General features: G+C 35.1%; 1 protein-coding gene across 1 annotated transcript; it reads right to left on the reverse strand.

The window, feature by feature from the left end:
* Window positions 1-2,839: 2,839 nt before the first annotated feature.
* On the reverse strand, window positions 2,840-11,786 carry LOC104530830 (islet cell autoantigen 1-like). Its single transcript, XM_010175538.1, has 5 exons — window positions 11,751-11,786; window positions 8,953-9,124; window positions 6,879-6,951; window positions 5,273-5,396; window positions 2,840-3,044 (listed from the first exon to the last, which is right to left on the reverse strand). Exons 1-5 carry the CDS (start codon window positions 11,765-11,767, stop codon window positions 2,840-2,842), a joined length of 591 nt encoding a protein of 196 aa, XP_010173840.1. The 5' UTR covers window positions 11,768-11,786.
* Window positions 11,787-12,691: the final 905 nt, after the last annotated feature.

Consider the following 12,691-nt stretch of genomic DNA (forward strand, 5'->3'; position numbering starts at 1 on the left):
CTCATTGTTTTGAAAAAGAACTACAAAAATGTCAATGTTTTAACTCAGATTTTATCAGCTCTGAAAATACTGACTCAACTATTGATCTTTTAGCCTGAGCTATTCTAAGGGAAGGTATGAAAAACCCATCCGGATTGATTTAGCTTTGGTCTCCAAAAACAAGTACCATATCTGTATACATAATGATACATTTAGGATTACATTATAAAAGGCTACATATTTGAAAAACTGCTATAAAAAAATTTATATAAATACTGCTGATGCACTAGGTGCATTAAAGATCACTAAACCAGCACTGTTTACTTGAACTAAAAAAAGGTGTTTACTAAAGTAATACTTAGGATTTTTACAATTAGAAGTCTAAAGAAAACTTTCAAGTGCTCTGACAAGACCAGCTTCATTAACTACTTGCTAGGTATCACTAGATATACAGCTCCAGATCAAACGCTTCTCTCTGGTGATGGTGTATTTTAGAACCAAAACCATCAGTAATCATGATATCTTTCTCAACATAAAACTAGCATGACTTCTTAAATTATTACAGATCCAAAATAAGCCCTAAAACCACAGCATTACACTGCCACACCATGGCACAATAAAGATCTGCAAGTAAGAATAGAACACAGAGACAATAAAAATAACTCCTCTACTTTAATATTTAGGACTACAGTATCTACCATTAGTTTTGTTTCCCTACTACATTTGTAAAGTACTAAAAAGAAACTGTTGTGTCTTGTTCAGCAACAGCTATCTAGGTACATTATGCTTGAGGATTTTATTTTTGTAATTTTTTTTTTTTCAAAAATGAAAAAAGAAGTTTACTTTCTCCAAGTGTTAAAATCCTCAAAGACTAGTTTGATATGCTTGTTGCACAGATGGGATATGTAAGGAAGTGGAATACTAAGGGCATTTCTTTACTTTATTGACTACAAAATATAAAGCTTTTTGTTCTCTGCATTACAATGTGATCTGAAAGGCTTTCAGTTGACAGTCAGTCACAGAAAAGAAAGGTTCAAAAGACCTTCTCCAAGGTTTGGGGTTTTTTTTAACTATTTGAGGTAATGCTACAGAATGTTAGAATCTACATTATTTCTTTATGTCAGAATAGAACTAAAATGCAGACCTAGAAATATTTCAAAATACTTAGTATTTCCACATTTTTTACTAAGTTTTGTGAGAACTTAAAAAAAATAAATCAACCAAACAAAAAAAACCCAACTTATTTTTGCTAACCTTGAAGCACAGCAACCCAAGAGGCTGAAATTTCACATCTAACTTTTTAATTACAGCAGTTCACTGTACAAAACATACATTATTTTAATTACTTTGCTATTTATATAATTTATACCTTCCATAGCATTTGTTTTGCAAGAAAGCTATAAATCAGTTTGGTTATGACCATTACTAGTACTGCTTTAGTCATTCTAACATTCCATTTTTAAGTGTTTTTCTAATAAATCAAACATTATAAATAAGCAATTGCTAAGGCCAAGACCATACCAATTATTTTACCTGCAAGAACTTGCCATTATAAACATTTCCCACAAGGCATAATAAAATGCATGTCTGGTGACACAAGACTTACAGGAATATCCTGTACTGAAGCATTAAATAAAGATTAGATGACTAGCTGAGGTTCCATTTGTTCCACCCCTTTCTTAATTGCTATTGTCACCACTTCAGTTTACAAAAAATGGCATAGCCTAGGTGCGTGCCAGTGCTTTCCTGCTAAGATGATTTATTCAAGTCTTTAAAGTACCAAATTAAGTATCTTCCATCTCTAAACACTTTCAGTCAGAGACTGCTCAAGCCATCAATGAACAAGGATTCTCTTTTGTACGTTACCTGCCTCTAAGCCACACACACATGCATATGCAGATGCACACTTTAATACAATTTCTGTTATTAGGTCTCTGCTTTCAATTATCACAGAATTTCTGAAAATTTTTTTTACTGTCTTTAGTCAAAGCACAGCCACCACATTATACCTGGGATCCTAATGCTTCCTAATAGTCAAGATTTATAAACAGCAAACTCTGAAAATTATAGTGTTTTAACAAAATTGGCTCTAGAGCCAATGTGAGGTTCTTGTGAGCATTCCTGAGTGACTGGGACAGGATCAGTCCAACTAAATTCTATACTTGCACCTGGTAGCAAATCTGCAGACTATCACCTAGGACTTGAGATTTTTGGAAGCCTTTTGGGAGGGGAGGAGTATAGCAAACTTGAGTGACACTGAATGAATACTACTTCTGGAGGGAGCATTCTTAGCAGTTTTAGTGTTTAGCAGTTCCCAAGAGTCATGCTGAACTGCATGAGGAACTTAAAAGCAAATTCCAAATTTGCAACCCTGCCCCAAAATTCAACAACAGCCAGTTTTGAAAATGTTGGTCTTTAACTGCACCCAAAAATTTAGCAGCAGATACTACAGCATTTCTGTTACTCTGTACTTTTTAGTTGAAAAAACCCACAATTTTTCCCTTCCTTGTCTGACAGCAGACATAGCTTCTTCCATTACTCATTCAGGCATCACAGCTAAGTATTTTAAATTAGATAACCTTCTTTAAAAATATATATTATTTAAATTGTAAAGATTTAGGCTGAAGTTGAATAGACTGCTGAAAAATGTTGTGTCTTACTCATGTATCTTTCCTTACAGCCCACTCTGTGAAGGATACTGTATTCCATATCAGATTAATTGGAGTTCTGTCACACAGAAAAGATAAGTTACAATAAATGGCATCCTTAGTGCTGCTGAATTATATCTTCCCCAGAAGAATCAAAACCATGCTTCACTGTCATTCATCAGGCATTTCCATCCAAGAAACTACAAGAAACTTCATACCTTCCTGAACTTTTCCATCTGCTTATAGAGATCTGGATCCAGCTCCTGAGACACATCTTTCATCCAGAGTAGAGCTCCTCTGTATTCAGTCCGATACTGTTCCATTCGGTTTACTGTCAGCCACGTGTCTGAGATGGCCCTATATCTGAAAGTCTCCACTTCTTGATATAATCTACTCAAAGGAGTACGCAGTGCTAATCTGGGGAAAGGCATGAAGGAAAGAAATGAAGGAAGGAAATTAACAAGTTAAGTTGTTTCACAAAGGTAGATGGATTAATAGAACTACTGACACTTTACTAGCAATCAAAAAAAACATACAGAGCCAAAACAGTTCACCTAAGTTCTGCATGTTCAGAGTTCTACAGCTGGGCTGGGGGTACACAAGAATAGGGTAATTTTGCAGGAATATTGTGTTTGCAACCTTCCTATTCAAGTAGTGACCTTTCACTTACACGTGTGAGTGGAAAAGGAACCTTTTCTAATGCATATATGTATTTTAGGTAGCCAAGCAGGGTTGTATGTATGCTATTAAGATTCCTCTTCCAAAGTTGCATTTAACAACTCTAAAAATGTACCTGAGGTAATTTATTACTGGATACATAGCACAGATGTATCAGGATTGTCAGAAAAAGCACTTCCATTAGCCTTTTAATCTTCATGTGTACATGTAAATAAATAAGTCATCTGTCAAGTAGATAATGATCTAATTCCCCTCCACCCTCCCCTCCCCCCCTTTTTTTTTTAAGGAATTCAAACAATTCCTTTGAAGGACATTTTTCTTCTGGAAGGATTTGGGCATTTTCTTAAATGTTTCCTCCAGCAACTACACTTTTGAAAGGCATTAGGGGACACTGTTGTCTCCCTGTGCCATCACTTCAATTTCTAATGGGATCTCAGAAGTAGATAGAATTACTCCAACTTTTGCTTTGCTTCCTCCTGCTGCTTTTGCTTTCCTCTTGGTTGCCAACAGCCACCTCCCTGGAATGGGTTCAATCAGTTCCACACCAGTTCAAAGTTAGTTTAATGTGCTACTTAGGGACTTCCTAGACATTTGAGAATTTCCGATTTCAGCTCCAGTAACTAGCGAATTGTGTTGTCTTGATCTCCAGCTACTGAGCTAACTATTGTTATGCAATGTAAATAAGAGCAGTCCCAACTTCAACATGAGCTTGAGGATGGCTCAAGAGAAGACAGGCAAACAATTAGTTTTATTTTTGTATGAGTTTATTTAAAAAGATGCCTTAAAATGCACTGAGTAAGAGACATAATAAAATATGTACTTCTTAGTGTGGCTTTTTTTCCCCTCATTCTACAAATACTTACCCAACCATTCAAAGGAAAATTCAGTTTATGCAGATATGTAATAAAGTGGGATTTCTATAAACAGTTAAGCTTTACAAAGAAACAAATCATCAGGACTTTTGCTCCAAGGTGCCTTACATGTGTTTTAAAGATCCCACTCGTGGCTGTTACTGGACATGCTAATCACCAAACTCTAGTCCAAGATAAACATATGAAATTCTCAGTGCTCTGTATGCAACGTTTTATTTTGAGCCAAACAGCTGCACTGTTAAGCTAAAGCTGGAAAGTACCACAGTACTTAAGAGCCCCCCCAAAAATCATGCAAAATACAATGGAACAAAGTTTTCCCTTGTGAAAGATGGTGAATTTCGAATTTTCATAGTCCCAATACTGTTAAAAAAGAAGCATAATAATATTCATAATGCCATCGAGTACTGTTACTTTTAAACTCTCTGAGCAAACACAGGGTCAGTGAGACATCAAGGGCTCTGGGTAACAGCATGTGTTTGCGTGTCCCTCTGTATTCCTTACCTTTTACTGATTTACTCCTACCCAACCCACATGAGCTCAGTGGAAATCTAGGATCTTCTCCTGGAGGACTTCACAGTTAAAGCAGCAAATTGTATTCAGACTCCTTTCTCCTCTGTCTACTTGAGGTATGAGGCTCCATGGCCCAGAAAAACACATTCCTTTACCCATTTACCTGCCCTCCCAGGACTCAGAAACCTCCACAACAGGCCTGCTGTAGCATTTCTCTGCAGAGTGAGAAGTGCCACCAAGCAGGAGAAGGACCCAACATCACCTCTTTTACAACTCTGCTGCTAGAGAGGCTTTGCAGATGCACCTGTACAGCTTTAGAACTGCTGAGCAGGAACAGAGGAACAGGTAGTGGATCTGCAGATACACAGACTAGCAGGTCCACAGAACAAAAAACAAGGATCAGGCAAAACTACACAGAGCAAGCCAGTAATATTGCCAATACTACAGCAGTTTTGGTCAATAATAGCTTTCCTATCATTTGGTTCCTCACACATTTCAAACGGCAAAATGAATTATGTCAACAGTGAATCAACTACCATTATCCCACGTACTTTATAAATCAGATGGTAATTCTGACAGATATACCTTTGCTGAGAAGAAAAGCAGAGGGCCTTTCCTGTGGCTTGCATCATTTTTCCTGCTCTTGTTTTATCCTGAGAACCCTGTGATCGAAGAAATTTTCCCAATTCATTTTCTTCCTGAGACAGAACTAACAAAAAATAAATGAGTGGTCAAACACATTATTTAATAGATCTCTATCAGCTTTAAAACTGGCCTAACATCAAATAGGTTAAGTCACTCCAAATCCAAGCAGTGCAGGAAAAAAAAATTAAAAATCGTGGAATTTCTTCATTTATTAAACAGAAGATGTGATTCACTTCAGACATTTGTTGATGGGTTTGCCGTACTTAACAAGAATCACAAAATTTCATCAGTGCCAAAAGACAACAGGAGAAACATGCTCTTTCTTTCTTGAACAAAAGAATTAGGTTGGTGTCGTAGTTTAACTCCAGCACCACACATTCTACACAATTCAAACCCTATTTTTTAATTTATATTTCAAATATCTGAAATATTTCTATTTCAAAATAACTCTTTGTTCTTTTAAACAAGATGAATAAAAATAAGTGTTTTTACACTGACTTGTTGACTAGTTCCAAATTGGGACCAGGGGTTTTCACAATCTCACATCCTTACAAAAACATTTCATTATGACCTAATCTACTACTCTTCCAAAGTGGCTGTCTCCTATAGGACCTATTTCTTCCCACTACCAATAGGGAGAATGGTCTAATATAGTGAAAGAAGATCTTTTGAAGTCTTCTTGTTTTTTGAAACGTTGACAATCAAATCTATAGTGTGCTGCATGCACATCTTTGCATCAGAGATTTCACCTGCTACTGTGCAACAGTTCTTGAACTCAATATACCACTCTTCCATATTCTAATTTTATCTCCATATCCTCAAACATTATCTCTAACTCTCTTTTGACAGGCAAAAAAAAAAAAAAAGGAATGACTGGAGAAAATACACCTAACATTCAACAAAACAAAGTAAATTAAAAGATGTGTCCAAAGCTGGGTTCTCTTTCCCAGGCCAGAAATCAGAGCCGCAGAGAATCAAAGAATATTGATTGGAGAGAAGCCTTAGGGGTCATTTAATACAACCTGCTGTTCGAAACTTCCCAAATGAGGTTCCTGTCTCTCACTAATGACTACCACTAATTGCTGTACACCTGTTACAGCCAAGTTAGCATTATGAAATTAATCGTAATAACATGGATTACCTAATTAGAAAACTAACAATAAGCCCAGTATTCTTCATAGTCACTCCTGATAAAAAAATAAAACAGTTCAGAATGGAGTTTGGATTTCTAAGACAAGACAATTCTGAATTTAGATAGGCCAAGTAAGTAATGGAAAAAAACCACCCCAACCTTAAAAAAGCAAACTTTCTCCCATATTTATTGCTATCTATCACTATATGTCATCAAATATAAAAAGCTTAAGAACTAGAAGACCTTCAAGCAAAATAAGCAAGTCTGCCTTTAGCTGTCTGCAAGGCATGTTATCTTTGTTTTTAACTAGGATGAAATTAGTAGCTCCCCATTTTCATATTTACTTTTCCACTTATTTGATGATTCCATATTGCAGACTCTCTTATTTTAACTACTGTACTTGATCATACTTACAACAAATCCTTTTTTGATACAGTTCAATCACTTTCAGCAACTCCATACATGTTCTCTGAATAGAATGGAACAGCTGATATTGAAATAGAATACACAAAAAAAATAATAAGTGTATGCAAGAAACACTGATGATTAAAATACAAGAAAGAGCTTAATTTTTTGTAGAAATTATTAAGGATTGCTATTTTCTTCTTGAACAATGAGTAATTTTTCCAGCTTGAAAGTAGTTTTTCCCTTATCCATTGTGCTTTTCTTCCAGTTAAGCTGTCCACTGAAACTACAGGCAAACCAATCACAACATACAAAAGAAAAATAAAGACAAAAATATTCTTAAATGTTAACCAAACTACTAACTATTTTTTTCTTATTGATATCTTTGGATACATATGAAGATGTACAAATCTTTATTTCTAAAAAACCCACACCAGAGCAAAAACTTACCAAAATGTCTAGCATGTTTATCATGTGTTAAGTGGTAATATGCATACTGAATTTTAATACCATAAAGTGTAGTGGAATAAACTGGCATATGTATGTCAACATAAAGTTATTGATTTAAACTGGACTTTTTAGTGGCATAGCTCTGGTTTTCTAACCAAATTTATAAAACAGCAGTTTCCAAAGGAAGTGGTGGGGGGTGGGGTGTGTGTGGAAAAAGTCAGTCTTACTAAGTTTGGAGGCTGTTTCTTGGAAACAGAAAAAATTCTACTCTTTCTGCCCCTCTATCTAAAACCTCCACTCTTTAACTTAAACCTAAACTCCACTGTATCAAGCATTAGACAAATATAAGCAAAATGGACTACCGGCACAGTAACTGTCTTCCTTCGCATCTGCCTGACTTCCTGTACATTTGCATGGGTCTTGTCTTTTAAACTGAGAGCATGACTTGCAGTTGAGAGGTTGTCCAAGTGAAAACATGCTTGTACTTTTCTATATGGTAAACACAAGTTTCCCTATGTTCAATCCCACCTGAGCTAACAAAGCATTCTTCTTGATGAATCTGCAACTCTGTAAGCATGGTAGGAACTCAGGTATATATTTATAAAATATTGTTTCCATCCTTCCAGCTTGTTTTACATCCTTCCTCTTGATTTATAACCTATCACAAAGATCCCAAAGCTAGAATCATCACATTATAAGTTATCACTGTTATACCTAGAACCACAAAGATTTGTTTGTTGTAAAACAGCTTCCTGTATTTCAGCTAAAACACAAATAAACTGAGAATCCTAGCTCAACAATTTTCTAAGACACTGAAGAAAAACAGTAAGGCAAAACATTTACCCTTACATAACAAAACAATATGGATAAACCTTAGTTGGACACTAACTTGGTTACTACGCTTTAGAATTCCATTCTGTCTTTTGCTTTGTGTCAAAGGTGCTCAAGCTCTTCAATCTGTAGAACCTTAATTTTTTTCCAGTGGGGCTGAGGATACTGACAGCAGGACTGTATTTGTCACACAGCAGGATTCCTTCTCTCAGTTACACTTTACAGACTTTCAGAAGCTGCCTTTGGTCATGTCAAAAACCACTAATCTGCACAAAAGCTCCAGAGAGGAGAGTGCACTATGCACCTTGCTCCTTCTTAGTATATTTCATGGTTTTCTAGTATATGTGATACTTCATAACTGTAGAAAATAATTTCATTTGTATATACTGTAGACTACTACTTAAAAAAATATTTTAAACCAGTATTAGCAAAGGATAAGGATGACTGATATAAGCACAAAGGATGATCTCCTGCTCCCTTCATAAAACAAAAAAAAGAAGGAAAAAAAAAAAAAAAAGGAAGAAAATCTGCTCCCCATACTTGAAAATAGATAGGAGAGGTGTTAGGTTCCCAATGAAGTTTGAGGGACATGGGTTTTTGTATTACAGAATGCTGCCATACTCCTCATATTTACATAGGTACTTCTGTTAAAACATGGAAAGCATATTACAAGAAAATAATGATTAAAAAATATATATACATTATTATATAGTATCTTATGTGTACACATTTGAGAGGCTTGATGGAAATGAAAACTAAAGATTAACAAACAAAGAATACACATTATGTAGATATTACAAACCTCTAGTTTTGCATCCAGATCTGCATCTGAAGCCACAACATGTTCATCTTCCTTTTTGCCCGTGACTTTTATAAGGGTTTGTTTTGTTTTCCAGTATTTCTGTTGCATTTTATTGACCACAGATTTTTCTTGGCTTTGAGCATATTGGTCATAAAATTCTCTTGGATAATTGCTAAAATATTGAGAAACAAAATCATAAAACTTCAATAGGATGCTTAAAATTAAGTCCGACAAGCTAGATTAACACACTTCCATCAGGAACACTGTCTATGCATGCAGACACATGTATTCTAACATGCATTTCCTTATTAGGCAATAATAACAAAGCAATTAAAAATAACACTGTATTTCCACAAATATTTCTCAAATTTTACTTTGGAAAACAATACCCTGCTTTCAATTTGAACGTCTTTAGCATGTAGTATTGACAAATAATCAGCTGCAAATTCTTTCCAATGCATTATGGAATGATTTATAGCCCATGGAATATACTTTTTATATAACTAATAAGAGAATTTCAAATGAACTAGCAGAGTTGCTTAAGCAGATAGCAATTTTCATGCAATTTCAGCAGTGTCAGGATTTCACAAAGTTCATTTTATGAATGGAATTGGACTACTTTTCTTTTTACAATTTAATAATAAAGAATCAGAAGAACACTCATCTCTCCTGAGCATGTTATCTGCAAGACAAATAGCTCACGTCTTTTTTATGCAAAGACTACATGAAAGCTGCAAGTACATAACAGGTATCTTTTTTTCAAGGATTATTTTCTACTGACAGATAGATCTGTATTCCTCTGGCAGACCTAATAAAAAGTGCAATCTAAAGAGAAACTCTGTATTCCACAACATTTAAACCATATGAACATGGTTTAATAGAAATTATAGTCTCACAATGAAATCTTGATCTTTTTTAGGAAGTAATTCCATTATTAATTTTTTCAAAAGTACATGCCTTTTCCCCTATTTGCATATATAAAAAGCTGCAGTGATTTTGCAGATCTTTAGAAGTAAACTGTTGCTAAAACTTGCTATATTAAATACTCTGGGAAATTAATAATTAAATAGATTAAATAATCTAGGAAAATTAAAGACCTTGAGTTTATTTTGAAAAAAAGACACCTTCCATCTGTGAAGTGAGAAACTGTGGTTCATTACTGAGATACTGCCCACTAGCTCTGTTCACAACGTACGCATAGCTCAGGGTTGTCACCCCGGGGGGGTCTTCAGATCCAACATAAACATCAAGTCATGTACTCAGACATACAGAGAGACACACCTGCTATGAAATACTACGGCCATTCTGAAACAACAAGCCACTGGTACACATTGGTGTTCCCCAAAAGGGTGGCACATCTGCCCTAAATAGTTACTAGTGACACAGTTTAACCTGAAAAGGAAGTTTGTTTCATAGGAATTTGTTACTTGCTTTAGTTATTTTTAATCAGTGACTTAAGATCTTAAGTGCTTTAATCACCAAAGAAATGGTAATAAATTAAACTGCAAGTGTGCAAGGACAAAATTCAAAAAGCACTTATACACAGCACGTCATGGCTTCTTCCACAAACATTACAAGCAAAGATATTCACTCACTTAATTCTACCGAAAGATTAGTTCAAAGAGTTTAATTTATGAATTTCATTAAAATTAAAATAAAGGCCTTTTCAGTGCAACAGTACAAAATAAACAACAGATGCAAAATATACCACATTGCATGTAGAATTCTGCACAAAGAAACCATTATGCACTCTGACAACAGACAGCCTATCAGGTTAAGTGAAGTCTATATTAACTTGATATTTGCTGCACCTTTAAAAGACAAAATCCACAACCTCTAATAAATAACAAGAAGATCCTCCTCCATTATGAGAAAACAGACTATGAGAGCTTAATAAAAACAGCATTACTTTAAAAATAATAATAATTAAAAAAAAAAAAAATCAAATAGTTCATAAAGACCCTAGCTGTCTGGCTAGTTGTGTGCTTTAGCTTCTGCTACAGCTGAGCAAATAACTGATATCTCAGTTCAGTGGTCAAGTGAAGAAAACACCATAATTCACCTGATGTCAACCACACTTCATATCAACCTCACTTGAGGTCACTAGAAATTCTGGGCATATGGTGCAAGAAATAAAAATAAGTTACTAGTAAGAGGTCATAAAAAAACAAATCAGAGGAAAAAAAAAAAAGCAAAAAACCCCCCAAAAGAACAAAAACCCAAACCTGCTGGGATTAATAGAGATTCCTGTATTAGAGACTGATAAATCAATTAAAGGAATAAGAGGAATATAATGCTTTATCACTACAGACAAATTCAGCTTCTAATTTAATTTGAGAATTTACTGGCTCCTGTTTCTGCTCAAGATAATGAAAAATTCATAATCACATTACTGAAATATTCAGTGGACATTTTTTACTGGCAGACACTTGTCAATACCTTTAAAAATCGATTTTGTGTCAAGCAGTCATGAACATATTGTGGATTTGTTAAAAAATAAAAAAGTAACTAAAAGAGGATGTACTTTATTCTGAAGTTGACTATGCATAAACCTCTAGAAATATGGCAGTTCATATACACTTCTTTCCATTAAGTAGGAAATCGATTCATTTGTTTTTCAATTCTTTTGCAGTTTTTAATTTTTAATTTTTATTCTTTTTAAACAGAATGTCTACCAGTGACTTCATATAAATACTAGATGACAGAACACAACGTGTGATATACTCAGGCAGTCACAAATCAATATGCCAGAAACCATTAGCTCTTTAGAATAAGAAAAAAATGATCAAGGTACTCACTACTTATGACCTTCCATGTTTCTTGTTTTCTTCAGACACTTAAATAAAATAAGCAATTACCAGTTAATACAAACATCTTGAAAACATAATTTTCAAGTCACACACTAGAAAACCTCTACCTTTTCACATAGAAAATTACTATGTTATAGCATCTTGTTTATCATGTTACAACACACACTTCTCAATTTGTGGACCAAATGCTTTCCTCATGTAACAAAATTCTCACTTAAATCCATGGCAAACATATTTAAGTGGTGTCAGGGATGTTGCCAATTATTGTATGTTAGCAAATCTTCCAGGCAAAAGCAAATTTACCTGGTATAAATTCAGTGACTTTTGATAAGGCAAGTCAAAATTGTCCATGCTAGGCATCTTCCTCAGTCAAGTTTTTTCCCAAAAGTTTTAGCCACAACACAGTTCAGCTACTTTTTTCACCCATGTCCCACTGAACTATTTTTTAAAAACACTAGCTACATCATGTCTTGAGACATGGGTGTGAAATTTAACCACCAGGTGGTTTTTTTCCTATGAGGGACACCACAGTTCCTAGGGACAGAATATGATTTGTATGCATTTGGACTTTAGATTTTGTAAGTTAGTACCTCCACCTTGGCTACTTAAGTCTCCCACTATACTTTAAGCTGACCAGATGTCATACACATCACTTCCCACCAGTAACTGAGCACACTAATTCCAGGCCAAATTTACAAGCAAAGCCAGACACTCCTTATAAACGACAAGCACCTGGCTTCTCCTCTGCTGCTTTCAGAGGGAACTCCATTCTCTAGCACACAGCCAGGATGCAAATGGAGACACTGCAGTGCGATCACAGAAGAGACCAAAAAGAACTGGTCAGATGGTGCTGCCGGGAAATAGCCTTTGGTAAGACTGGGCACAGAAGGAACACACAGAACAGGTTGCACTAAGACATGAAGCTGGTT

The sequence above is a fragment of the Antrostomus carolinensis genome, unplaced genomic scaffold (genome assembly GCF_000700745.2).
Source record: "Antrostomus carolinensis isolate BGI_N321 unplaced genomic scaffold, ASM70074v2 scaffold34430, whole genome shotgun sequence".
NCBI classification, from domain to species: Eukaryota; Metazoa; Chordata; class Aves; order Caprimulgiformes; family Caprimulgidae; genus Antrostomus; species Antrostomus carolinensis.

What these genes read in the sequence shown, in the direction of transcription:
- LOC104530830 (XM_010175538.1), bottom strand. An exon ending in ATCTGGATGCAAAACTAGAG is followed by an intron (nt 6,952 to 8,952) that starts GTTTGTAATATC and finishes TTTCAATATCAG; the next exon opens with CTGTTCCATTCTATTCAGAG. An exon ending in GTATCAAAAAAGGATTTGTT is followed by an intron (nt 5,397 to 6,878) that starts GTAAGTATGATC and finishes ATTTTTTGTTAG; the next exon opens with TTCTGTCTCAGGAAGAAAAT.